Source organism: Phaenicophaeus curvirostris, chromosome 4, assembly GCF_032191515.1.
Source record: "Phaenicophaeus curvirostris isolate KB17595 chromosome 4, BPBGC_Pcur_1.0, whole genome shotgun sequence".
Classification (NCBI taxonomy): Eukaryota; Metazoa; Chordata; class Aves; order Cuculiformes; family Cuculidae; genus Phaenicophaeus; species Phaenicophaeus curvirostris.
This window is the reverse complement of record NC_091395.1, coordinates 64154280-64182063: the sequence shown is the minus strand read 5'-3', so window position 1 is coordinate 64182063 and position 27784 is coordinate 64154280. Positions and strand designations below refer to the sequence as shown.

Below are 27784 nucleotides of genomic sequence, written 5' to 3'. Positions count from 1 at the left end.
AGTCCTGCTGAAGAACAGAATGTGGGGGACCTTTGACAAGTCAGGACCTCATGACAGTCCATCATAGAATTAAAGTCATACAATTCAGCCTACTCCTGCTTTTTTTTCCTGTTCCAGAGCAGGCCAAGGGGCTAATAGCTTGCCAGAAGAACAGCCTAGCACCAGCTGCCATCTCCACTTTCATTACAGGCAGAAGAGGGCTTACAGAGAATAAGAAACAAATAAGTATTAGAACAATCACAATTTGTGCTAGAGAGACACTTCCATTCTTCCACATACATTTTATAGTCACTCTGACAGTAGATGGTTATCACTATTGTTCCACAGAGACCGAGTCGACAGCTTTCAGACCAAACAGGTCCAAAATGCTCTACTTCTATGTAGCTATTTCCAGAAAGGTCTGCATTTTCTGTGCACAATGTCTTGGCCGTATAAATCAAGAGAGTTCAGCACGTTTCCCCTTTACAGGAAAAGGAAAAAAAAAAACACACCATGATACACCTGGCATTAAAAAAAAAAAAAATCTAACTTTGAGGTTGTCCATGCAATTGAGATTACAAAGCAAAAGGAGCCATGCTGGAGTGAGGTGCTCCCAGCCCATGACTATTTAAGACTTTTGAGTTTTAGCACAAGACTTTTTCAGTTTGGAGCAAATACAAGTATTTGGGAGGTGCCCAATTCAGAACAGCACAACTGGGTTCCTTCGATTTAAGTTTTTGATGTGCCTGTGCTAGATCAACAAGCAGTCTGTGCTAGGACAGTTAGTCCAACAGAAGAACAGCTTTTCAATTTTGTAGTCAGGATTTGCTATCAAACTACAAAGACCATACTAATCATTAAGGAATTGGGATCTCAAGCCATATACCAATAAACATATCCAAGGGAAGCTGAAGCATGAGCAACCACCTCCACAAGCAAGCATCCAAACACAAATCTTAATACATGGCTTCTAGCTGACATTCCACATGGAGTATTACAAGGCCTTCCAGGAATCAAAAGACACATCACCTTTCAGACATGGTGCACAAGCTCTGATGTGTAGGAAAGAATAGACTTGCAGTGGTAGGAGGCTTCAGAATATTATGTCATTTCCCTCAAAAAAATACATTGATGAATTGCAAAGGGACCGGAACAAAAAGAGCAGAAAAAAGTTTTACAAGCTAGACACTGAAATCTTGTTCATTTGGATCTTATACTTAATTTCAAACATGCCCTTTTTCAAAACTTCTCTTGTTCTTGGCATAGTTAATAAACAGACACACAAAATTACTAATGGAGAAATGCAGTAAGCACAAAAACCATGACGCAAAATATTCTAATGCATAAGTTGGTTTTCATGCCATAGAACATCTGATCACCACTCCTAAAAGTGAATCAACATTTATCCTTTTAGAAAGAGTAATTTGACAGGCAATTTTTTTTCAGCAATTGAGCAATGGTCCACAGTATGAGAAGCAGCAAAAGCATTTTATTTGCTGTATAATTAGTGTCATTAGAAGTATGATTTATAAAAAAACAACACACAAGTCCACACAGAAAGGAAAGCTTAATAAAAACCAATGAGCACAGGAGGGGCAGTGGTGGTGAAGACTTAGCAAAGTTTTTTTAAAAAGTCTCCCAAAGTTCTGCAGAGCAACAACTTATTTTGGCCACTAGAGATGGTAATAAATCTTCCTATTACTTTGCATCAGTGTCCTCCCTCACCCTTGCTGGATGGTTAGCTTCAAATCACTTAAATGTGTTGTAGAGTGCAAGAAGGACATTAAACACAAGATCATGATCTGTTTGCATTAGGCAACAGCTTCCATGCAACTGTTCTGCACATGCACAGGTAAAAGCTTACTCAAACACTATCTTCTCAAAAATCACTTCAAGTCATAACAATGCTTCACTTTAATTCCTCTATTTTCAAAAAGGTGGTAGTACTGCATTTTTTCAACAATAACATGCTTCTCCTCCTTCAAACAGAAAATTTCTTTCATCTTTGAAACAATGTTTTTTTCTCTGACATTGAAATGACCAGATATTCTTAATTCAAAGTAACAAACGTGTTTCTGGAGCAAGAAATTGCCACAAAGATAACTTGTAAACATTATACTCACAACAGTAAAAACATCAAAACCTCACACTTCCACCTTAAAATAAACCACAAAGCTTTGACATGAAATACATAAAAGTTTATTATGCATGTACCCCATTTTGTTATCTGGAGGAGAAAATCTGAGGCAACAGTTTTGTGCAGTACAGAGAAGCAAAGCAATATACAGTAGCTGCACACGGCTTGATTGGTTTCAGATCACAACTAAAATACTCTTACTATGACCATTAGTACAGAAATGTTCTGTAATTAGAAAAAATGAGAAGTATTACTCTCATGCTGTACAGTCTCATGTTTCTTGGTTAGGAAAGAACAACTGACTGAGTTTGAGAATCTTTCACGCCTGTATCTTTCACACCAACTTGCTCGGCTGTTGCCTCTGGAATGTTCAGCACAAAGGTTAAGCTCCAGACATAATTTAAGTGCTTTTCATGTGCAAACTGTTACTGGCTAAAGCTTTCAAAGTACATTTAATTACAGATATGAACACCCTGTAAAGATATGAGGATATGACAGCAGACCCAGAGGCCCATACAGATTCTTTAAGAGAAATGCTATGTTCCACTGCAGTAGTTCTAGTCCCTGATTCGGTCCTTCCAAAGAGAGGGCTTATTTCAATTGTAGGAGATAGACCACTCTTTGACAGAAGCATCATGGGATGTTGTTACCAGAGTGCGTTCATCCAACCACGCCAAGCCACTTACATGGTGCAACCTATGAGCATCTGTATGGGAGTGGGAAATAACAGAAAATTAGGCAGACTAAGCTGACACAATAACTTCAGCACATACTCCAAATGTAATTTTCAACTGCATTATATACTAGTAGTTCATTTTAAAAGTTACTACAAGAGTACATAGCAAAGAGTCCTGGCCATTGTAACTAGATCGAGATTAAGCAAAAAGCAAAATTATTTTGGGAACATTAAAGGTCTGCTTAACATTAGTTCTAGAAAACAGGTAACGTGTTGGATCTCAAGAACTACTAGCAACTTTCAAAAATAAGATTTTGAAGGGAACATACCTGGTATTTTGACTCTTGTCTCTGGATCACTTACAGTCCAAACATATACCATCATGTCCATGCCTCCAGAAGCAAAGTGTTCATTGTCTGGTGACCAGGCAATACAAACTATTTTTGCATGGTGTCCATAAAAGACGTTATGTTCCTATTTGGAAGTTAGGGACACAGTATTATTTCAGTAGTTTAAGCTACTTCAGGAAATCACTGGTTTTTAATGTGTAGCATCACAATATGCTACTGTAAAACTCCAGACAACATACATCCTAGGTGCAGATGGATGCCTTAAGCCAAGCAGCAGTTCCATTTTATGCTCTTTACTTAAGACTTATCATGCCAATAAAATCCAAACCTTTTACAAAAAAATGCTGACTTTTACTATGAAAGCTGGATCTGTAAAGTGCGTGTGTAACAAACCACTTCTTCTTAGAAACTTTTAAATTAGCCTCACAGATGTTTTTAAAAGTAAAATTTCTTCAATTTTTACTTAAAAAGAGAAACATGGTCAAAGGTCACCTTGCATTTTTCCAGCAGAATTTTACTGCCAACTCAGCTTTAATTCAAATTGTATTGTTCTGCATGATTCTTATCAAACTGAGCCTGTATCCTTGTCCATTTTACAAATACGCACACAAATTCTTCAACAAGCATGCATTTTGTGATTTGTCTGACCCATACTTTGTAATCTTTTGTATTTAACTAGTGCTACCCTGTGGAAATCCAACATCCTCTGCACTTAACTATATGTTTGTCATTAAACACGCTTGAGTATTTTCCCAGTAACCAACCTATGCTGCATACTTCCTCACATATTCTTATGATCTGCAAGCTTCCCACAGGCTGCTGCGAAAAGCAACACTAACACCACACCAGGTAAAAAGATAGTCACAGAAACACCAAACAGACATCAATGATTTAACAATTGTGTCACCAGCAATGCTATCTCACCATAACAGATTTAGATGTGACATGGAGTCAATTTGTTTTGACACCTCCTGATAAAACAATTCTTACCGCATAGCCATCAGCCACACTGAAGACAGTGACAACTTTGTTTGCATCACAGACTGCAAGAAAGGCACCATTGTGAGAATACGCCAGGTCAGTAACAGGACCTTTAGCTTCCAAAGTCTTATCATCATTTTTCAAGGAGGTTCCTTGGATTGAATACAAACGGACATTCCCATCCTGTAAATTAACAGTGAATAAGGAGGTAAGATACAAAAATAACTAAAATAGAAAGAGGAAGATTTACTGAGTTTTCAGAACTTTATGCATCAATTCTATCTGGTAGTACTTGTTTAAGGAACCTATCATTTACATTGGCCACAATCCACTATGTCTAGAACACACACCCGATTTCTAGAATTTGCTGCTTTTATGCATACACTGGGTAAAAACAGCAAATACAAGATAAAAAAAGAAATAGATATTAGGTCATAATGGTGGGAGAACCTGGGGAACGGAAGCCCAGGAATACAAATTACATATTGTTTACTTGCTGCAATACTGTTGTTTTTAACAGCTGCCACCTACTATTCAACACAACACACTGACAGCTACTAAATCCTTCTGTTAGTAGTTCCAGTGTTCAAAAGTACTACACTTCTAGGAAATGCAACCTTACCGCTCCTCCCACTGCTGCAGTACCTCCTCCAGGATGAATGGCTACAGCTTCTGGCTCATAGCCAAGGTCATCAAGAGCAAAACATTTTTTCTTATCTTTCATCAAGACAATCTGTAAACAGAAACCAATAAACTAAGACCCTTCTTCACAGTGCCCAATACAAATCTATGACTAAGCCACGTTGCTTAGTCATAAATACAAATCCACTCCCATTGCTTGGAAGTTCATTATATTTTGATCTTAACAGAAGTTTCATTCTCTTAAAAAAAAAAAAAAGAAAGAAATGCCTATATGCAGTGACTAACTAATGTGCTGAAGTACTTGTGTGCTCTAAATTAGGTAGTGCAGGGCACGCTCTGCTGCCTTTAGCTTTGCCTCATTTGGTTTGAACATGAAAGAAACATGGACGAAAGTATTTTTAGAAATGCTTACTCCCTTCCTGGTTCACTGTTAAAGGAAATGAGGCAAGATCAAATTAGTAGCAAGTTAACACTACAACACTAAATTTTAAGGGTTATTTCCTATTCAGTTCTATACTATGGACAAATAAAATTAAAATTCAAATGGAAAACAGGGATCATGTAAAATTTAAATGTATATACAAGACTTAAATTGGTACAGGATGCAAAAAGACAAGCCTATCAGTATCACAATTGTGTTTCCCGTAACTCTTATTAGGAAATTTTGCAGATGTGCAAGCAATCCCACACTAAGTAGGTTTGTCAGAAACCATCACATTACCATACACTACGCTATTATCAGAGGAACCATCTTGATAATTTAGAAGTTAACACTTACTTGTCCGATGCACAGAACTATAGTATAACCACCAGGACCCACGGCTAAACATTTTGGTTGAACATCCATTTTCACAGCATCCTGGCCACTGGAAAAAAGGCATGCCAAGGTGGAGAAGCAGGAAGGACAAAGCAGAAAAAAGAGAAATCATTCCATGCCTACAGTTATTTAAAATTGTCCATTTAAATAATTATCCACTAATGATCAATAACATGCATAAATTTTTTTTTTTCTTGTAATCCGCAAACGTTCCTTCTGTTTGATGTTCAAAGCATTAGCATCTTGATCAGCTACTACCGTTTAAGTGAAAGTCAGTGTTACTATACCAAAGTCTAATCTTTTAAACCTAACTAGGTGATCTTAACAGTGTTCTTCTGAAGTTTTTTGCTTCAATTGTGATTTCCATGAAGAAACAGCTGTGTTTCACCCCCCTAATCAAGTTTATAACCAATATTCCTGGGTATTTATTAATCATGAAACAGTCTCCTAACTAAGGTACCTGAAACAAGGCAGATCTCTTATCTAACCTGTAGAAGCGATGAAACAAATTGGAAAGCCTGCAATGTGTTTCTTGTCAAAGAAAAGCAAGGTTGGCACAGCAATCATTTCTACAGTTTCCATGGTAACTGAGAAACTGCATAAACTGCAACACAATTCTTTACAAAACAGCAAAGCTCTCGCTGTAAAATAAAATTAGGGCTACAATACTATATAAAAAACCAATTCTTTTAACTAACCTGTAGTCCCTTTTGCTAAGGTTGGTATAGCGCACAGTGTCATCCATACTGCAGGTGACCAGCTGATCCATTTCATCCACTGCCATTCTAGAAACCTGGTTTGTATGGCCTTTCCCAGAAAAGCCATCGTTCTCTCCAGTTTCAGAATCCCAATAATGTGCATAAGGGAATTAAGGAACATTTGAAGACGTTGCTACAGTCAGATACACCATCATAAAAAGTTAAATAACTAACAGACTATCTAAAGTTAGAAGGAACCTCTTGAAATGTAGTTGCTGTTCAAATCAGTATCAGCTACAACAGGCTGCCCATTCCACTGTGTTTTGAGTATCTCTAGGGATGAGGACTCTACAAGGTCCCTGGGCAACCTGCACCAGAGTTCAATCAACTTCATATCTTAAAAATACTTATTAAATGAACCTCTGGTGTTCTGCAACAAGCTAAGTGACCTACGACACACAGCCAGTAGCAAATACTGAAATTATCATCATTAGATCTGAGAACAAGCAATGCTTTTTAAAGAATTAGTTAGAAGCTCTGCAACAGTGGCTTTCCCTTGATATTACATATTAACACCAGTCTGAATTATTAACACTATACTACAGCTTTGAGAAGAAACAAGTCTTAACTCTTAATGGTTTATGCCAACGTAACACCATTTTAACCCATCATGGCAAGCAAGACAAGTGACCGCGATTTTATTTACAAGCTTCAGAACACTGACAAAAAGCCAACAGACTTCTAGCTGAACACATCCCAACCTCAGCCTTTAACATATCTTTTGGGAACCAGGCTGCATTCCCAGTGTTTTATGCCACAAAGCAACAGGACTGAAATAGAGTCTCCTAAGAAGTACAAGTTCTCTTCAGTAGCGAGAAAGCCTGATGACATTTGGGATACAAAATAAAGAACAAGACATGTCACAGAACTACAAAATCCACACCTCAGTATGAGCAGAAAGCACACAATTGAACAGAAATGCATGTTAAGAGACAGATCCACAGGCGTTTGTTTCTTGTCCTGAACATCTGAAAAACAAGATACAGGACCTTTCAGCACATGCTAAGACCTACCCACCACGTGTAACAAAGACAGTAATATATATTTTGCCTGTATAACAGAATACATGGAAAATTACAAGAGGCTAAATATATTTATTTGCTCCTCCATACTAACAGGCTACGAGAAAGTGACAACTGGAAATGAAAAAGTGACTTATTTAGCAGGCAAGTTTAAAGGCAACTAGTAAAATACACGAGTTAAGGGAAAGCTGAATTAACTTCTTTAGACATAATGTTCACTTGTGAACAATAAACAGAAGGTTTTGAAAGGATATTAATATGACCATCATTACTTCCGGAGTAAATATAGGACTTTCCACCGTTTTTATGCACTGTAAGACACTGAATTGATTTACTATGACCCTGTGAATGGGACAAAAATAACAGTTATTGACGAGCAATTTTTCATCCTGACATATACATAAATCAAGCCTATTTGAGTAAAATTACAGATTATTCAGAAAATAATATATTTTATTCACAAGCATTAAAAGTCACTCAGAATACAAAGCACTAATTAAGAGTAAGGAACATTTAACTGCTCATAGATTGGTTTGGGTTGGAAGGGACCTTAAAAGACCATCCACTTCCAACAACCCCAGCTAGGTCAGGTTGCTCAAAGCCTCATCCAATGGGGTCTTGAACACCTCCAGGGACAAGACATCCATGATTTCTCCAGTGCCTCACCATCCGCACAGTTAAAAAATTTCTTCCTAACACCTAATCTAAATCTACCCTCTTTCACCTTAAAACCATTACCCTATATCCTATCCCTGCACTGCCTGATAAAGAGCCCCTTCCCAGCTTTCCTGTAGGCCCTGTTTAAGTACTGGAAGGCTGCTATAAAGTCTCCCTCAAAGCCTTCTTTTCTCGAGGCTAAGCATGTCCAACTCTCTCAGCGTGCCCTTGTATGGGAGGTGCTCCAGCCTTCTGACCATCTTCGTGGGCCTCCTCTGGACTTGCCCTAACATATTCACATTCTTCCTGTGCTGAGGACTGCAAAACCGAATGCAGTACTCCAGGTGAGGTCTCACTACTGCGGAGTACAGAAGGAGAATCACTCCCTTCAACCTACTGGCCACAATTTAGATACAGCCTAGGATACAGTTGGCTTTCTGGGCTGCAAGCCTACATTGTCAGCTTGTGTTGAGCTGCTCATCCACCAACACATCCACACCCTTCTCTTCAGAGCTACTCTCAATCCATTCTCAGCTGAGCCTGTGACTGTGCTTGGGGTTGCCCTGATCTGGGTGCAGGACCCTGCCCTTGGCCTTGTTGAACTTCATGAGGCTAGCACAGGCCCACCTCTCAAGCCTGTCAGGGTCCCTCTGGATGGCATCCCTTCCCTCCGGCACGTCAACTGTGCCACACAGTTTGACAGTTGACAAATTTGCTAAGGGTGCATTCAATCCCACTGTCTATGCCTCTGACAAAGATGTTAACACCAGCCCTAATACCAGCTCCTGAGGAATACCACTCATCACTGGTTTCCACCTGGGTACTGAGCCATGGACCACGGCTCACAATGCAACCATCCAGTCAATTCCTCATCCACGGAGCAGTCCATCTGCCAAATCCACATCTCTCTAATTTTGAGACAAGAATGCCATCTCTAAATTGGAGAGACATGGATTTGACAGATTTCAAGGAGCAGTACATGGAAATGGCAAAGAAGGAATAGGCACCATGAATATCATTGACCTTCTGGGCCAGAATGCTTTCATGGCCTTTTCATCAACAAAATTTGCTTTTCAGACACTTTATGATTGAGGAAAGAGGACTAAATACAGTCATATACCCAAATCAACTGCTAGAATTATAGCAGCAATAGCAAGAATCTGGGACATCTGTTTCTAGTTCATGTAAAAATGTAAGTCCCCATGAGAGTGCTGTGTCAGCGAACTCTTTAATTACTAGAACTAAAGCTCAGTTGCACAGCAATCCTAGTCACCTTGTTCAACATACACTAGCTCTGGTAATATGAGACATCACTGGTAATTTTCTATATATGCTGTATTTCTTTTCTCATCTCAAGAATGCTTGAAAGCTGCTATGAAAGATAAGATGAGAGCCTTAATTGAAATTAAAAAAAAAATCAGTCTATACTTGTACGAAACATAGTATAAAACACATAACATTTGAACTTGTTGATTGACGTGACTTGTAAGCGTCATTTGTACATAGACCATCTGGCAATGCTACTTTAACAAAACCATTTTTCAAGCTATTATTCCATCTAGACAACTTCAACCACTGAGTCATTTATTGCAGAAAATAGTGCAAAACCAGAAGTTTAACCTACCTTTATGACACGTAAAGGCTTATTTGGATTGTTCTTGTCCAAATAATTGATATAGCCGGACAGAGAGATAGTCAGCAAGTGGTCTTTTTGCCACAAACAACCCAGCTGTTGATCCAACACATTTGATCCCATGTTAAATGTACTGACAACAGAATTAGCACCAACATCCCAGATTTTAGCAGTTTTATCTCCAGAAGCAGAAAGCAACTGACTACTGTCAGGGCTCCAACTGATCTGTAAAAACAAATGCCACCACAAGATAATAAATGCATTTATTATTGCAAGACTTCATTACCCAGTTCATGAACTGTGAAACAGTACAGATGATTCGCACAAATGAAGTGATACTTACAGCATAAATACCTCCATCATGAGCTTTGCCTCCACCAAGAGCACACACTTTCTCTCCAGTCTTCCCATCATAGACAAAAATCTTAAGAGAGCACACAGACATATAACTTAAGAGGGAAAAGCAGTAACAAAAAAGACCAAGAACTGAAATACTGTTATTTGCACTACACAGATTGTTCTTTTGTTAATAGCACACTTGCAGGTTTACTGAACGTTAGATTTGTGAAGAAGAGGCATAATTATCCCTGCATTTAGTTATCAGGACTAAACAAATGAAATATTAATTGTAAATAATTGCAGTAAGCCACTTTGTACACTGCATCCTGACATCTGAAATTCCGGAAGATGGTACATTTTTTACTCCTGTTGTGACAGCAGCTACTTAACACTGCAGTCACGGGAATCTGCCTTCTTAGAAGGAGAAGCTACCTATGTAACAGTGTCAATGTCAAGTCTGCCTTGATCAGGGCAGAATCCACATGAAGTTACCATCTACAAGTTCAGTATTTCAGCCAGACTTCTCAGGATCATAACAAGGACACGTATTCCAAAAGTCTAATACGTTTCTGCCAAAATAATCTGGAAAAGTAGTAATATGCTAGGGAGATGGAGTGGAGAAAAAATGCCGAGTAAGAACAGCACTACTGACATCAGTTGTTACAGCTTTATATGCAGATACTTAAAAGTTTAAGCTAGTCATTTCTACGCATGAAAAAAGCAGCAACATGAATTTTACAACACTAATTCTACACCCAAACACACCAAGAATCTTCTCCTGTTAAAATCACTACAAAAGGAGTTTCTTGGTTTTTACCTGGCCATCTGCACTAGCTGTAGCAAATCTGTTCCCATCATGAGAAAACCTCACACAGTTCACAAACCGTGTATGGTCCTGTAGGAACAAAAGAAAGAATCAGCACACAAAACAAGAACAGATCTTTTCACATAGAACAAAATCCAGTAGCAATAACATTCTCTTACACATGAGCTATAAATTAGCTGTGTAGGAGATGCCAGCTGTGGAGAATTGCTACAGAGCCTCTACCTGAAGAGGAGCATGGGATCAAGGACAGTCCACGGAAGAAACTTTGACATCAATACTAATGTAGATCAAACAACTTATCACAATACCAGGCGAACAATTACCCAGTTTTGGGGACAGGTAGGAAAAAAATCCTTAGCTGCAAACAGAGGATTCATCCCCTCTGGTCACTGAGCTCTTTTGCAACATTCTCCAGATTTTCACTAGTCTTGCTTCATTGCACAAGCAAGTTACATACACAAAAAAGTACTTCATCATTCTTCTTGTAAAAAACACAGGCGTGAAGAATGAATTGTTTTAGTGGAACTCCATTTCTGGAAGACTGCATTAGTGGTAGCTCTGTCAAGTAACCAGGCAAGACTGATGTACTGTCCTCAAATAGATTATTTATGAATAGGAGACTATTCAAACCATGTTATCTAGAAAACACGCGTTAAGTAAGGAAGCATCACAATGAGGCCAAAGCTCCCATGCAAAGAGATTTGAGAGACTATTTTTAGCATTATGAAAGGCAAGTTCTAACCTACTTTCTTTAACTATAGATTTTTTTTTTCCCTGATGATACGAATACCTCAAGCTCTAATCTAAAGCCATATAAAAGCCTGCACCAGAATCCCATAACATCAACTCAAATATCACTTTAAAAGGAAAATTGCATCACATACCAGTCTAAGCAGCACTGGTAAGCAACTTGGACTTCAGAGTTCCAAAAGAACCAGCTTAGCAAAACAAAAGTATCAACTTAAGTTCAGAAATATATTAGGCAACTACATCATTTCACTGGATTGCAGAGTTCAAAACAATTCCTTTTCTAGAACAAGAACAGAATCTTTCCTAAAGTCAGTCTATGAAGATTGGCTCAAGGCACATACTTAAGATAAAAGGCCTACTACTCTGTTTTTACAAAAAAAAAAATAAGAACTAAACACTTCAAATTTACTACTGCAGTAACATCCAGTAGCTCTGCAATACTACTTTGGTGGCAAGAGACATGTCTTCTACCATCAGATACAGCTGCAGAAGCTGTTGGCTTTTTATTTTCTTTGGCCTCAAGTAACAAAGAACATTCTAAACACGTTAGTTCCAGGCTTTGTTTCATTTACAAGAGACTTAACTAACAGAACAAGAAACAAAGCGAAAAAGGAATCTAAAAACAGCAAACTGACCACAGAAGTTACATATCCATTCCTTATTGTAGAAATCAGTTACATTTTTCAAACACCAACACTCCACCTTTGCAAGCTACTCAGGGATTTCAGACTGGAGCACTCTTAAGCAGATTGGAAAATTCCATTCATACCACCACACATTTTCTTGAATCAAGTACCTTTGAGAGTACTGATAAACTCTATACAGAGACAAAGAAACATCCTACTAAAGTTACAGAATAAGAGTCATAAAAAAGGAAAAAAAACAAATAAATTGAAAAAACCCACTTCAGGTATTCTTCATCATTTATTTCAGTTTTCTTGGCCTCAGACAAGCCTTCAGTTATACACTGATTCAAGAAAGCCACTTAACTGTGCCTCAAAGGAGAGAGCTAAGAGCTTCTTTTGTAATAGCTAGTTGTGAGAAGAACTGCAAGCTTGTTGGAAAGCTTTTAGTCAACTTAGAATCACAGAATCACCAACCTGACGCACATTTTAACAGAACCACAATTAAACTTAAACTCACACTTAGTGTAAACTTGAACTTGAATGGCGGTCCCTCAAAGAAAGCAGCACAGTTGTCATCACTGCCAGTTGCCAGACGATATGGTCTCGTTTGTTTAATGTCCACGCTATTGATCACTTTGTTGTGCCCAGTAATCTCACCAACAGAAGAACCACTATCCCACAGGAACACTGCTCCAAATCTAGTCAGAAAAGCACACAATAGCTACAATTCATAGAAGTTAGATGTAGATTAACTCCTTAAGCATCTGTAAACAGCAGATTTGAGTGCACTCTAAATATAAGAAATTAGGTCATCTTGTTAATCTCATGCAAGCGCATCATAGTTCCCACAAGGATATTTGAGATCTTACTGGAGAGAGAATCTAATCGTCAATAGAGGACGCTTTCTGAAGGGGACAGACAAGGAAGTTTTATGTACAAAGCTTCCAAAACTCAGAGATCCAAAAGATACTATTCAGCAAGTCAGTCAGTTTATCAATAAAGCAGTAAGTTATACCATCTGCCTAGTCACTACACAGGATGCAGAAAGCTAGAATAACAATGACATCAGATCATTTATTTGATTATTTAGCCTAGATTAGATATCATCACTCTTACAACTTTTATTACTTAGGGCTTTAAGGAAGAAGAGTTCTAACAGCACTTGTCAGTTCTTACTTTAATTCACCTTAAAACATAAATAAGTATAATCAGTACAGTGGAATTAAACTGCCAGAGCATTGCTATTAAAAAAGGGTTCTATAGACTTACTTCAGGAAAATTCTAGATTTCAAGTGCATCTACGTAACTGGAAACTGGCAGTGCTTTTGAGGTAGAACAAACGTATATAGAGTCTACCCATGGGTAGGTAGGGATGGAGGACAAAGAACCTCCCTCTAACATTAGGACACAGTACATGACTGATTAAATAAGGGTGCAGAGGGTCAGAGAACAGGACCACATTATGTTTTGCAGACCCTTTGGCACACAACTACCTTGCCTGGATTCTGCTTTAAAGATCTGTCAGACTTTAAACACTAAAGAAAGAACATAAGCCTGACCGCAACGGGTGCCTCATTAGATAGGCAACTGGTTGTGATTTTCTTTTATTTAACATAATAAAGCCTAAAAATATTGCTTAGAAAATTGAGATTAAAAAAAGGAAAAAGTTTAACTCTTATTAAATCATGCTCTCTCAATTTGGGAGAATTGTCTTGTATTTCTCCCTTCTTACTCTAACAGAATTAGACAAAAAAAAAATCCACCAAAAGGCATAGTCAACAGCTATCACTGAATGCAATATCCACATCTAAAAAGACCCTTACAATTTTGAGGTGAACAATTCTAATAGAACTGTATTTTCCATGTAGTTCTACTGCTGTCAAATATTGCACGAAGAACTCTGCTGTGGAACAGCAGCAATCTAAAGTTTAAACATGGAACAGGTCATGATTTGCATCCCTTGAAGAACTAAGCTTTCTGCAAAGGACCCACTTTGTTAAGATAAAAGGGTTTACAGTATATGTATGTTTATACCTACACAGACATACACACATTCAAAAGTATTACTCACTTTTCCCTTCCTTCTCCAACCACAGCAATTCTCTTGCTGTCTTCAGTCCAAGCAAGGTCCTTTATTTTTCCTGCAAATGGCTGATATTCATACTTCAGTATATGTTCCTTCTGTGTAGTATCCCAGATTCTCAGCTTTCCAGAGACATCTGCCATAATAAAATAGAATATAACTATTGTTGCTCCAGCATGGCCCAGTCACATGACTCTGGAATCTGCCAGGATACAGATTTTCTGCTACACTAAACACTTGGACTAGAGACCTATCATCTTACCCTACTACAATTAACTACAAATCACTTGATTTAGGAATGCTGAAGACTACGTCTGTTCCACTGGATTTTTTTTAATCCGATATTAACATTTGAGACATGCAGCAATAAATACACCAGTTGCAGCCAACTTCTGTGAACAGACATCAAAAAATTACACAGTTAGAGGGTAGGAACTATAATGTTATCAGCTGATAGGTGTTAAATATCTGTTACAAAAATCCCAAGCCAGCCCCAACCCCTCCCCAGAAGCTAAAAGACAATTTACCCACACTTCATTGGCAAGAAAGCTAATCTGCATCTACAGTAGGAAAGCAAGCTGATGCACTAAATTCATACCGCAGCCTTTTTGCGCCTTCAACGCAGACCCATTCTGCATATGCATACCAGGTACACAATCATACAAAGACATTTCTACCCATAGAACAGACTCCATATGCACTCAGTGTACTTTTTCTACACAGAAGCATATATATATATACCTAAATGTTGTCTGTGGATACCTGCACTGTCTGGATTACAGAGGAATCCAACAGAATATTCAAAAATAGTAACGTCACAAGCAGTAGACATAGCACAGGTCATAATTTAATACTCAATGTAATGGAAGTGTCCTTTGCCACTGTTTCCTTTCGCTATTACACATCCCTAGAGCTTGCTTCTATTCAGAGCAAGTACTGTAGTGCAGCATTGTAACCAGATGAATTGTTCTATACACCAATGGGTTTACACATCTCTAATGAAATGCACATAGCAAATACTGTGTGTAAGGCACCTTTCATAAAAGCCACTGTTTCGATAAGCCACATGCTAAAATATATACCTTTCACCTCAGCAGAACGTCTTTGAGTTCTGTTCACCATTTATTGGTGCATTTTTACAGTTCAACTTAAACACAGAGCAACTCTGTACCTTTAAGACCTGATCATGAACTCATCTTCTCCACTTCTGCAAAAAGGACAGATGCAGAATCTTCCATTTGATATTGAAAATTCTGCTTCAATAACAAATTCTAACATGGCCTTCAAAACCTAATTGTTCGCTCCATCTATTAATAGACAGGACACATATAGCTTTAACTTTGAGGTATCTCCCATTACAACATGTGTTATGACTGCAGTAAGAGAAATTACCATAAAAGCCATAAAGCATATTGCCAAAAGTCTGTCTCATCAAGCAGATGAAGTATTAATGCAGGTTGCACGGCTAATGCAGATTTATAGACAGAGAAATGAATCTTACATGTTATACTTAGAAACAGCTTAAACAGCCTGATGCTATCTTCAGACCCCATGCTCAGCAGTATCACAAAACTATTTATAAATGACATACAGAAGACACTTTTTAAGGGAAATAATGCAGCCAAAACTCATTTACTCTGTTATGACAGACAACTTCTGAAAAAAGTCAACTGAATATTCTCCTAGGAACAAGAAGCTTCCTTAAGCTGATCATTAATGAAAAAACTTCTTCAGAGATCGGGCTACGTACATATTAATGCTTGCTTACTGAGGAATGAAAATCTACAAGGTTACAAGTACTAAACAGTTGGCTATTCTGAGGGTTAAATATAGATCAAACCCACAACATCAAGTCTGTAGAACAAAGAATGCAAAGTGGATTTCAAGAAGGTATTCCATTTGACATATGGTCCAGTCACAAGACTGAGCCAGGAAAATCCTGGCTCTGGTTCCTTTCAGGTGGGGAGAAGGAAAAAGGCACAAAAAAAAAGCTGTGCTGTCAGTGCTCTTAAAGCTTCTCCAGTACTCAAAAGATACATATTCTAATACAGCTATAATATGCAGGAAGCCAACAAAGGAAAAAGGTTAGAGTAACAACCATAGAAATCGCTCCTCCCTCAGGCATGTATATGTAATTCCACTGAAACATGCCCCATTGGCTATGCATACTCTACACAACAGTGAAGTGTTACTACTCCGTTTTGCAGCAAGCTTTGCATCAAGCACTTAAACAGTTATGTCCACACATTTAGGCAACATGTGCACTAATACTTTACCTCCAGATGCTATGTAGAATCCACTGGGAGCATACTTGGCAACTACAACCTGATGGGCATGTTCAGTGTAGATGTCAGCAACTGCAGGATTCTAGTTTAAAGGAAAAAAGTTACTAAGTTGTACTTCCTGGTTTTCAAAGGAATAAAATCAGACATTCTAACACAAAATTCAGAATTTCTCCTTGCACTCGTCCATTCATAGCCTTCCTCCCAGCTTAAACTGAGCTGCCTAAAACAGACAGTGCAGTACACATTGCAGAATGCTGCTGTCCAGTAGCCCTAAAACAACACACTAATTTGTAACAACCAACACAAAGTACTTCCTCTAACAGGGAGGCCGGCTGGGACCCTTTCATCTCCAATGGCTGCTGAAAAGTAGAAAAACACTCTGCAAAATAACAGGCCAGGCATTGGGCTTTCTTTATATGGGGCTAGCCCAGGTCAGGCAGTTACCAGAGAAGAATACTGAACACGAGCTGTGCATTGCAGCAAACATTCAGAAGTTCTACTATAACCAAGTATGAAAATTAAGTATACAGTTAACTACACTGCACAGCCATTAATCACCACCACATACTCAAGATCACTCAATGACGCGTGCAAGACTTGCTCTTTCTTGCTCACTGCAATCTGTTTAAAAAGCTAGTAGGCTAGCAGAGGAAAAGATATTTTCTCTAGTGTCAAGAGCTGTACCAGAATGCACTGCCACTCCCTCAATTTTACCTCTTCAGTTTTCAACACATTTTCAGATGCTTCAAGCTGGACAATAAAACCAACTCAAGGTCTCAGAAAGATCAGTAGTGTTACACTACTGAGGTGCCACACAAATCAAAACAGGATGACATCGAGGCAAAAATCAGTCTCAAGTTAACTGTATAAAAAAGCCATTCTGCACATTTCAAATACAGTGCATATATGCTACAGCCGTAATACACTACTCCTGAGAAAACTTTTTTCCTACCAGTTGGCTGGTATCTTCCACCTCCAGAAACCTGATTCACAAGGTGAAAACAAAAGCCCATTTTGATTGCCACAGTAAGATTTATTCAACCAAACCAGAAAAACCATCTGACATTATGCTACAACTTAACCATCCAATCAGGGAAAACTAAAACACCTGCTCTGCATTAGAAAGCAGTCTCCTGCTTGCTATAGTTCTCGCTACAGCAGTACTGTTACATCCCAGGAGACAGAATACAGCTTACTCACACAAGAAACACCTCTTTCATTCCTGCTTTTATACATTGCTTGTACATGTTATAGCCCTACTAGTCACAGTCATCTGCATTTACAGCATGCATGTCACTCTCCATTTTGTGTGCAACTGGATTTTCTCTAAGCAAGATGATACTTTTCCCATGCTATAGCTGCAAGTTCTGGGACCTCAAGCCCTCTTCCTCCTGTCCTCTTTAGTGGTGGCATACATTAATAGCTGCAGTTTTACAGCAAGAATCTCCAGGAGTCCAGGAAACTAAGACAAGAGACCAGACTTAAGAGACTGACCTAGGGGGTTAAATGAAAGAGTCCTAAATTCAAGATACAGCAAATAGGTTCATGAAACCAGGTAATCATTTAGAGCCACCAATTTAAATGTCATTTATTTAATTAAAAAATGACTTTACAAGCAGAAATGATGTTAACTGTATGTCTTTCATATCAAACTGCAAAAAATCCCCGCTTCTAAAGAGGTTTTAAAATAAGATTATACTGTTAGCTGGGACAAATGCAGTACCTAGTATTAGATTCAACACTGAAACCAAAGCCACATACGAAAGTGATCAGTTGAAGCTCCAAGCTTCGAAGTAGGTTTAGAACCATGAAGACTATAAAATATTAATGAGGTATGAAACCTTACAAATATCACTAGTCCTTCTGACTCACAGTGCTTTTCCAGCACTGGTCCAGGACTTTTTGCTCATTAGACTAAGTGTCTAGCTTATGCGCAAAGATCAAGCGTTAACCCTGAATGCTATATTCATCGCTACTGATAAGCTAATACTAGATAGCTTCAGACGACTTCTGCATTTTGATGGTGTGTTTTCTTAACTAGACAACAACCATTCCATCGCAAAACTGTTCATGGAGAGATTACACATGGACCTCCCAGTATTTAATTTGCCGGCTTCAAACTGTTATACAGGCTTTTTCCAGGCTGAACTGAAAAAACTCTGGAGGACCTTTCAGTCTCTATCACTCTGTGATTCTACATTATTCAGAGAAAGCATGGCTCTCAACTGAAATGAGCCATGCTTCCAAGTCAGGTTACAAACAAAACACAGCATTCTCCAACACAAAGGCCACAGTACAGGCTTTGCTCACTTTCTGTGTCACTGCTAGAACACATTTTGTAGTTGCCTGCAGAGTACCACCTGCCAATTATTAACAGTAGCAGACTCTCCCTGCCAGTTAGGTAAGTCTACATATCAGCATGAATAACACCATAAAACCGAAGGATTCATGACCTCCATCCTCAACCACCCTTGAGAGTTTAAACAGCCTATATTTGAATTTCCATAATCCCACCTTGCCTGTTCTGACTCATGCTAGGACTAACATTTCCACTGGGCAAATCTTCAGTGAGCTGATGCAGGAAGATAAAAGCAAATTGTTTTCTTCCAATTTAACCACCAAAATAGGGTCAGATGAGCACTAATGACAGTACAATCCATAACTTGGGCAAAAGCTGCAGTGTAAGTATAGTGGCTTTTCTCTCTTCTCTCATCACACTGTGTGCCATTACAGTGTTTAATTGGAGCTTCTGGCTTCAGAAAATTGAACTTTTCTTCATTCCAAGAGCAAAACACTATCACAACATTATATTGAGACACTGAAACCACAGTGCAAGCTCATTTTTCACTTTAAGTGGTTGAATTTAAACTTATCAAACAAGAAATTTGTGAGGAATGAAGTTATTAGTAGCATTTCTATATTACTGCATGACAGTAAAGAAATGTCTGAATATAGCAGAGGTGATGAGATAAATAAGGAAAACAGCTCATAAAAATTCAGTATACAAAGGTGATTTACAGAGACAGCCATAAACAAATCTGGTTTTGTGGAGACCTAGAAATTTCAGAGGTACAACCTGCTTCCCCAGCAGCCCTCTTCACTGCCGGCCAAATCTAGGGGAGAATTTGATTTTCTAAAAAAGTATCTACTATGCAGGAAAGCATTTTTTGAAGACCAGCAGCTAGCCAATAGCATAGACATGAACTGCTTCCTCCGTATTTTTCAAATGGATGTTTTCTTTGAAAAAAAATAAATTAAATAATTCGCTTAATTTTCTAGTTACCATCAGAGAAGGAAAAAAACAACCCCAAACCTCCACACCACTGAAAACACTAACTGGGGCTTTCTAACATTAAATGGATGAGCAAAGTTTCCTACGATCAGGGCTGAGAACTCAACACACAGACAGCTTGCCCCGGAGCCAAGTAACTGGCAACTGTTTAGATTCCTAGAGTGAGGGGGGCAGGGAAGGAGAAGCTGCAGCACGATGCATTTGAAGATAGGCGTTTGGAAATATTTGCATGCTTCTCTCACAAGCTGAAGGCCCAACAGAGCAAAGGGCTCATTTATCAGGCAGACACAAAGCTCAACTTCTAACAGTGATACTTAAGAAGATAAACAGGGCCAACCAGAACCCATCAGTCTCTCCTCCACAAATCTTTTGCAAGAGGAGGGAGATCCGCACATCTTACGGGGATTTTCTACAGGGTTCTACAGGCTCTGCCCAGGGGTTGCGCCTGAGTCACACACCCTGCTCACTCCCCTGCTGCTGACCACAAACCTGCGGCCCCAGCCGGAATCACCGAGTGGGAACGAAGCGCAGCCTATTAAAGAAGAAGGGCTGGGAAGCAAAATGAAACTTAACGAAAGCTCCGTAGTGAGAAACAACATAGACGAAGATACATTACATCAACGTTTCTGATGACGACGCACTTTCCATTGGTATAAAGAAAATTGTTGCCCTTAGGATCGCCGCCGATAATTTTGGAAACACCTCGTTCGACCTGCGGGAGGCTGGCGAACACTTTTTCTACGGGAAGAGAAGAGGGGGAGGGGGTGGCTGGAATCAAAACCTTTTACTTCTTCTCCCCGTCCCCGGACGCAGCCCCACGCCCCGGGGCCGTCACTTGTTGCGAGGCCCCGCATCGCTCCCCTCACCGCCACCGCCCCGGTTCCCCTCCTCCCCCGCCACCAGCCTCGCCCCACGGTCTTACTGATCTCGTACGGCATCTTCGCCCACTTGTTAGAACAGCAGCAGCAGCGGCGGCGGGAAGGAAGGGCTGCGGGGGCCCCGCCGCTCACGGACCGACGGACCGGCCTCTGCCTCCTGGCGCCGCCGCCTCAGCCCCGCGGCGGCTCCGAACCAGGAAGCGCGCGCGCGGCCCGCCGCTCTCCCCTGCCTTTGACCATATATAGTCAACTCTGCTCGCGCGCCGCTCCCCGCCGGCCCGCGCCCCGCTCCCGCCCCCGGAAATGCCGTCGGGTCCGGCGGGGGCGGGGGCGCGAGGCGGCCCCGCCCCGGCAGAGCGGGGAAGGGCGGGGGGGGAAGCTGAGCGCGGGCTGCGCCGGGCGGTGCCGCTGGGCCGCTGCGCATGCGCACACGCCCCATCACCCCCCATCACCACCCCCCCCATCACCCCCTCCCCTCACCCCCTCTCATCAACCCCTCCCATCACCTCGTCCCATCAATCCGCGGCGCGGGGGTGGGTTGAGGGGAGACGCGCTGGTCGCAAAGGAAGGGTGCGAGGCTTGGGGTTGTGTGCGGTTGGGCTGGGGTTGGAGGTGTTCAAAGCCACGTTGGATGGGGCCTTGGGCAGCCTGATCTAGTGGAACGTGCCCCTGCCCAGCGCAGAGGGGTTGGAGCTGTATGCACTTGGGGCACAACAGCCTTGTGCAGTGCTACAGACCAGGGCAAGAGTGGCTGGAAAGCTGCCTGGAGGAGAGGGACCTGGGAGTGTTGGTTGACAGCAACTGAACATGAGCCAGCAGTGTGCCCAGGTGGCCAAGAAGGCCAATGGCATCTTGGCTTGTATCAGAAACGGCGTGACCAGCAGGTCCAGGGAGGTTATTCTCCCTCTGGACTCGGCACTGGTGAGACCGCTCCTCGAATCCTGTGTTCAGTTCTGGGCCCCTCACCACAAGAAGGATGTTGAGGCTCTGGAGTGAGTCCAGAGAAGAGCAACGAAGCTGGTGAAGGGGCGGCTGAGAAAGCTGTGGTTGTTTAGCCTGGAGAAGAGGAGGCTGAGAGGAGACCTTATCACTGCCTGCAACTGCCTGAAGGGAGGTTGTAGAAAGGTGGAGCTGGCCTCCTCTTCCAAGTGACCAGTGATGGGAGAAGAGGGAATGGCCTCAAGCTGCGCCTGGGGAGATTCAGGCTTGACATCAGGAAAAACATTTTCACAGAAAGGGTCACTGGGCACTGGAACAGGCTGCCCAGGGAAATGGTTGAGTCACCATCCCTGGAGGTGTTTAAAAGGTGACATGCTTAAGGATATGATTTAATAGTGCACAGGTGCAGTTGGACTTTATCTCAAAGGTCTTTTCGAGTGTAGTGATTATATGAGTCTATGAAACAGGCCAAAGGCAGCCCCCCACTTGTGCTGGTATCAAGCTCTCCTCACCTTGCATCAGCAGCCTCTGACTCCCATGGCATCGCTAAACGTGGCAGCTTCAGCAAATTTGTCACAGTGGTAGCTGTTGGGATGCTGGGTGCATGCTTTGAGTAATTAAGGGGAAAGACCTTTATAATTTTGGTTGGGGTCCACTCTCTTTATGAGTAGGGATTGAGTCAGTGTTGTGGTTTGAGTTAAAGCAGGATCAGTTTCTGACCCTTAAGTCAGTCAGTCTAAGTAACTTCATTCTCTGAAAGCCAGCTGAATGTTTTTTTGGACCATGTTCTTTTCCCAAAGCAATAGTGCAGGGCACTGGTATGCAAAAAGGCCAATGTTTATAATTAACCAAGGCCATCCTCCAGCTGGCAGAAAAGGGCCACACCTGCTAGGAGGGGCAGACAGGACAGGTAACCCTACACTGACCAACAGAGCATTCCATCCCATACATGTCATACTCAGTATAAAATTGAGAGATCATGAGGGTCTTGCTCTCTTCTGCAATGGCCAATATCCAGTGAGGACCTTGTCTGTCTGATTGTTCCTGATCCCAGATCTGTTTGTTTCTGAATCCTTCCTAGCCATGGACCCATTCCCTTGTGTCTGCTCTACAGTATTTATATTTATTTCCATCATCATCATCATTATTATTACTATCATTTCATTAAAACTGTAGTTTAAGTTTCCAACCTGCAAGTCTTTTTCTTCTCATTTCCCTATCCCTTTTCCCTGGAGGTAGGGGGTAGAAGGGCTTTGGAAGCCCAACTGTGCGGTTTTAGATGTCAAAATTTAGCCGGACTGGGGCTAAAACCATGATAGTTGGCCATGGTAACCTGGAACAGAGGCTGTCTTGGTCTTCTGGTCCTGATTTCCCACATTTACAGAAGTGTTGAGCAGGCGCTTCCTATCCACAGTTGGTATTTCCTTGAAGGTCAGTCTTAAGCTCGTCCCTTAAACATCTATAATTATAATCTCTCTGCTGATCTTGTCTCTCTGGTGATGAATGATAGGACCCGAGGAAATAGCAGGAATATTTGCCAGGGACGTTTGGGTTGGATATTAGGAAAAGGTTCTTACCACAGAGGGTGGTGGAGCACTGCAACAGGCTCCCCAGGGATATGGTAATAGCACCAAGCCGGACAGTATTCAAGAAACATTTGGACAACACCCTCAGACACATAGTGTGAATTTGGAGTTTGTCCTATGCAGGGACAGGAGCTGGAGTCGATCCTGTGGTTCCTTCTAACTCAGGACATTCCATGTTTCTGTGATTCTATGATAATTATTAAAGTCTGGGTCATATTCCCGTAGTTTTATGTCATTCAACTTTAGATATTGCTGAGGCAATTTACGAACTGCAGTTTTATCTCAAGAGTTGTCCCTTAAGGCCAAGTTGGATATCAGCTTAAATTAATGTGGACGGCAAGCTGAAAGCAGAACCACAATACTGTCCTTCATATTTCCTGAATAACTTTGAATGTTTTCTATGTTTCTCTCCTTCTAATGCTATTAATATAAATCAAGAATGTGCCATCAGTTATGCATAATACAACAGGGCAAAGTGTTTATATCTAATTGGCAGAAATTTCTGGAACGGATGCAGGTGAGTTAGTTAGTTTTTTCATATCAAATGGGAAAGAAGCATCAGGATAAATGACTATGACAGGAGTTCCTTATTCACACAGTGTGAATATAGTGTGTAATAATAGCAGTGCTATATAGTTGTTCAGGTGCTTGGAGCTGAATACTAATGTTATGCTTAAGGCCAGTATTAAGATAATAATAGGCATGTGTGAGGAAGATGGGTGGACTTCCAGCTGGACTTCAGACCATTAGCTAAAAAGTAATGAAAAATCAGAGATTATGCTTGTTGCACTGCTCAGCACATGGAATTTCTAAAATTCTTTGCAACTTTTCATGTTTTTTTTTTAATTTACTGTTCTTCTTTGCTCACTAACAAATATGACTTGAATACTGATGAAAACACACCCCTTAGATTTGCAACTCAGCAGTACAGCCTCAGGCACATGTTAACAACTCCTTAGAAAGTTCTTTCACAGTCTTTTGGTATTTCCACCTCACTTAGCATAGCATTGCATTTATACACAAGTTATGTCTGATGCTGAGTAGCCATCAGCTTTTCTAAAAGGACTGTTAAAATATTTCTTTGTGCTTCAGTGGGTTTTTTTCCTTCCAAGCTCTAGCAGGTTTATCTCTATTTCTTGAGGTTTAAATGGTGAAAACTGCTCCCAAATTGTCAAACAGAAATGGAACAAGTTGTTTGAAATGAGAATTACTGTTACACATCATATCTGCTTCTATTATAACAAGTCTTCAGAATGCCAGATGTCAATATGTAGGTGCTTTAAATATTATATATTATTAATAAAATATTTATTACAAACACCAACAAAATAAATACTCTGTTTTGTGCCCTAAGAAAGACTGAATTTTGATTCCAGCCAGACTCATGTGTGTTCAGTGTCAGAATGCTGATCGTTGAACAATGTAAAAAGACAGACTGAAATTAATATTTCTTGACCCTGATACCCTGAAATACACTGAAAGCTAAAAAATACAGTAGTTTGAGTTGCTATACTAATACAAATACTACAGCAACATGACCGTTCAAAATTTGAAAAAGGAAACATGCTAAGAATTAGGTTGAAATTTTGGTTTCACTGTCAGGTCAGGACTTAACTCCAAACGGCTAAAGATCAAGTTCCCTGCAGCTTAAGGGAATTTCATTCTGTGTTGCTGCAGTCCTGCACTTGTAGTTTCTCCAGGCCAGTCCTTATTCCCTTATCCTTGGTTCAAGTACTGGCAGTGCTGTGTTCCCATTCCTAAATCAGTGACCTGAACTGGGCCAAACCAAATGAAATTTTTGCCTGATGGTTTTCAGTTAAATGAATGTTGGCCTGTTTCATGGGGCTGTTAAATGATCTCAGGGCTTGGTGCAAAGGCTTGGAAATGTGTGAGAGGAAGGCTGCAAAATCAGCAAGACATGTTTAGATTAGCTTCAGCTATTACAGAGCTAAACTTTGGTTATTTCTCTCTTTTACAGGTTCTTGGCTTTGCCAGAGAGCCAAGGGAAAATCTGAGGGAAAGCTCAAGTGTCATGAGACAATTGGAATAGAAATTGATACCAAAAATGCTGGCAAATAAACTCCTTAATACTCGTTTTGAAGTTTTAGAAAGCAAACATCTTTTATTATGGCGCTGGATGCATGGAGGAATAATTCCGTCGATCATGCATAACGAGATAAGAGCTGGTTACATAATATATTTCCCATCTACATGCATATGTATAATTTTCCTGGAAATCTCAGGCATGTCTCATTACTTTCCAAGGACTAACTTTTATGTTATGATGGACTTCAAACCAGTCAAATCTCCACTAATTGGTACTGTACCAATTCCAGGCCAGTTTGTTTGCCCTGAAAAGCCAGTTAAAAGCAAACACTTGTGACAGCTTAGGCTGAATATCATATATGGACCTTTCTAGAAAGGCCAAAATCCTGTGCTCTTCTCCAAGATGCACAATGCTAATCTCAGGTGCTCTGAAATACAGGGTCATCTGTTAAAATACTGTTATTGGTCCCCCTTCTCCAGAAGCTACATCCCTCTTTATGTTTGCATCAATACAGCTTTACCTGGAGCTGATACTAATGCATGGATATGACGCTAAGTTATTCCTGGGCAAAGGTAGTTTTTGTCTGTAACATTGACAAATGTGTAAAGATGTGTCACTAGTACCCTCAGCTGTATAAAGAAAAGGATATGGAAAATTTTGAAAAAAAAAAAGAAAAAAGTAAACCTGTTGTATCACCCCCATCTGTGTTTCATCAGTAATAGAGCATTCTGTTTTGGACATCTTGTTAGGAATGTATCAGAAATATACAATATTTTGCAATATCTGAGGAAATGACAAAATAATTAACAACTACGGGGAAGGAAGGCATTTTGATACATGATAAAGTTAAATTGCACAGAAATTCAACATAGGAGTACAAAAGTGAATTTCAGAGGATAGGTATTTAGGAAGGCTCCACAGGGAGGCAATTAGATCCTTTTCAGCCTTGTAAGGGGACAGTCATTGAAATTAAGAGGCATTTGATTTAGAAGTGCTAGAAGGATTATTGTGTAATTAACCCATGGAATTCATTGCCACAGGCTAACTTCCAGTTGAATTCCTTCCTTGAAATTTCTCATCATATAAAGAGTTTTAGGTATTTCAGAAAAGAATTGAGACTATTATGACCAAACGTAGACTTTTAAAAAATGTGTTGACTTCCAGGTGTCACTCATGTACTTGGGATATTGCTGAAGGTTAGACAGTGTCCTCCATTTAATGATGTTCTTGATGCCGCATGTGGGATTCAGATTTGTCATCAGCATTTTGCTTTGAGTGTGATGCTGTTTCCCACATGCTGGCTTTGTACCTGATACTGGGTGCTCCTTTTATAGTTTTTGTGTTTCACTGGTGATCTAGATTCTGCTCCTTCTATGTGACTGATATGTGACATTGCATACTGTATGATACCACTCTCTGGGATGCAGTAGCTCTCCTTTGCCATTTAGTGTACTTTCTTGGATTCTTTGTGCCCTGATTTTTATCAGCTTGAATCCAAACTAAAACCGTCCAAGCTGAGCATGTTAAGGAGTGTCATTTAGGCCTCTAAATAAAGTTGCCTCATTTTCAGGTGTACTGAATACATGCGTGTTCTTTCACCTCCATTAAGAGAGAGGGGTGGGTGGGTGTGTATGTGGGAACCACTGTAAAAATTAGACCTATCACGGAAACATCTTAAAGTAATTACCTTGAGGCACCAGATCTGAAAGTTCAGATTTCTGCTGGTCATGTATATATATTTAAGGTTCCTATAGTGTAGTGTATAGACTCTCCTATTTTATACAGTACAGATGATAGATAAATATTCATAGAATCCCCCCAAAAATAATGCATATTCATAACTAATCATCCTGTCTTCATCTTTTACTGTGCGTACACCCCCAAATCCTAAATGTATTATTCTACAATCTTTACACAATATCTCGTGGCTGTTCCACAGTCCTTCACTGATGAGTTTTTGCTGTTTTCTTGCTGGTATTAAATCATTAGTCCTTACATTTCTCAGTTATCACATCCTTGTTAGGCTCACCCTGTTTACCAGACTATTTTTGATCTTAAATTTGCCCCGCAGCACCCATTCAAGGTTAGTTTTGCTAAAAAGACAGTACATTCAGTCAAGCATCTCCTTTTTTCTTAACAAAAAAGAAAAGTGTCTCCTTTTTGCAGTTTTAAAATTTCATGATTTTATGATTTCTTACAACAATAGCAGAATTAATAAAGTAAGGAATATTTCTTATAACTTGAGGCAAAAGAAAGTTCTTGCTCCTAACATTAATCTTGTACTGGAGATTAGATTGCTTTCCAAGAATTAGAATCGTAACACAATTTCTCCATTCTGCATTAACAAGCTCTTAAGGAGTTGGGCTTTTTTCTCATTAGTAGAGGAGAACTGTTTTTTTAATTAAGGAAATGAGGCAGACAAAGAGTGACATATGCAAATTAGAAAGAAGCCTGTTAGGCAAGAGGAATAAAAAGAGGCAA

General features: G+C 40.1%; 1 protein-coding gene across 1 annotated transcript; it reads right to left on the bottom strand.

Annotated features, from left to right (window-relative positions):
• Positions 1-1448: 1448 nt before the first annotated feature.
• On the bottom strand, positions 1449-21016 carry WDR1 (WD repeat domain 1). The gene is made up of 15 exons (XM_069856311.1): positions 20776-21016; positions 20470-20591; positions 16553-16643; positions 14265-14412; positions 12711-12891; positions 10809-10886; positions 9996-10076; positions 9644-9877; positions 7617-7704; positions 6281-6437; positions 5544-5631; positions 4746-4856; positions 4133-4306; positions 3122-3266; positions 1449-2822 (listed from the first exon to the last, which is right to left on the bottom strand). Exons 1-15 carry the CDS (start codon positions 20789-20791, stop codon positions 2713-2715), a joined length of 1824 nt encoding a protein of 607 aa, XP_069712412.1. The 5' UTR covers positions 20792-21016; the 3' UTR covers positions 1449-2712.
• Between the last annotated feature and the right edge of the window lie 6768 nt (positions 21017-27784).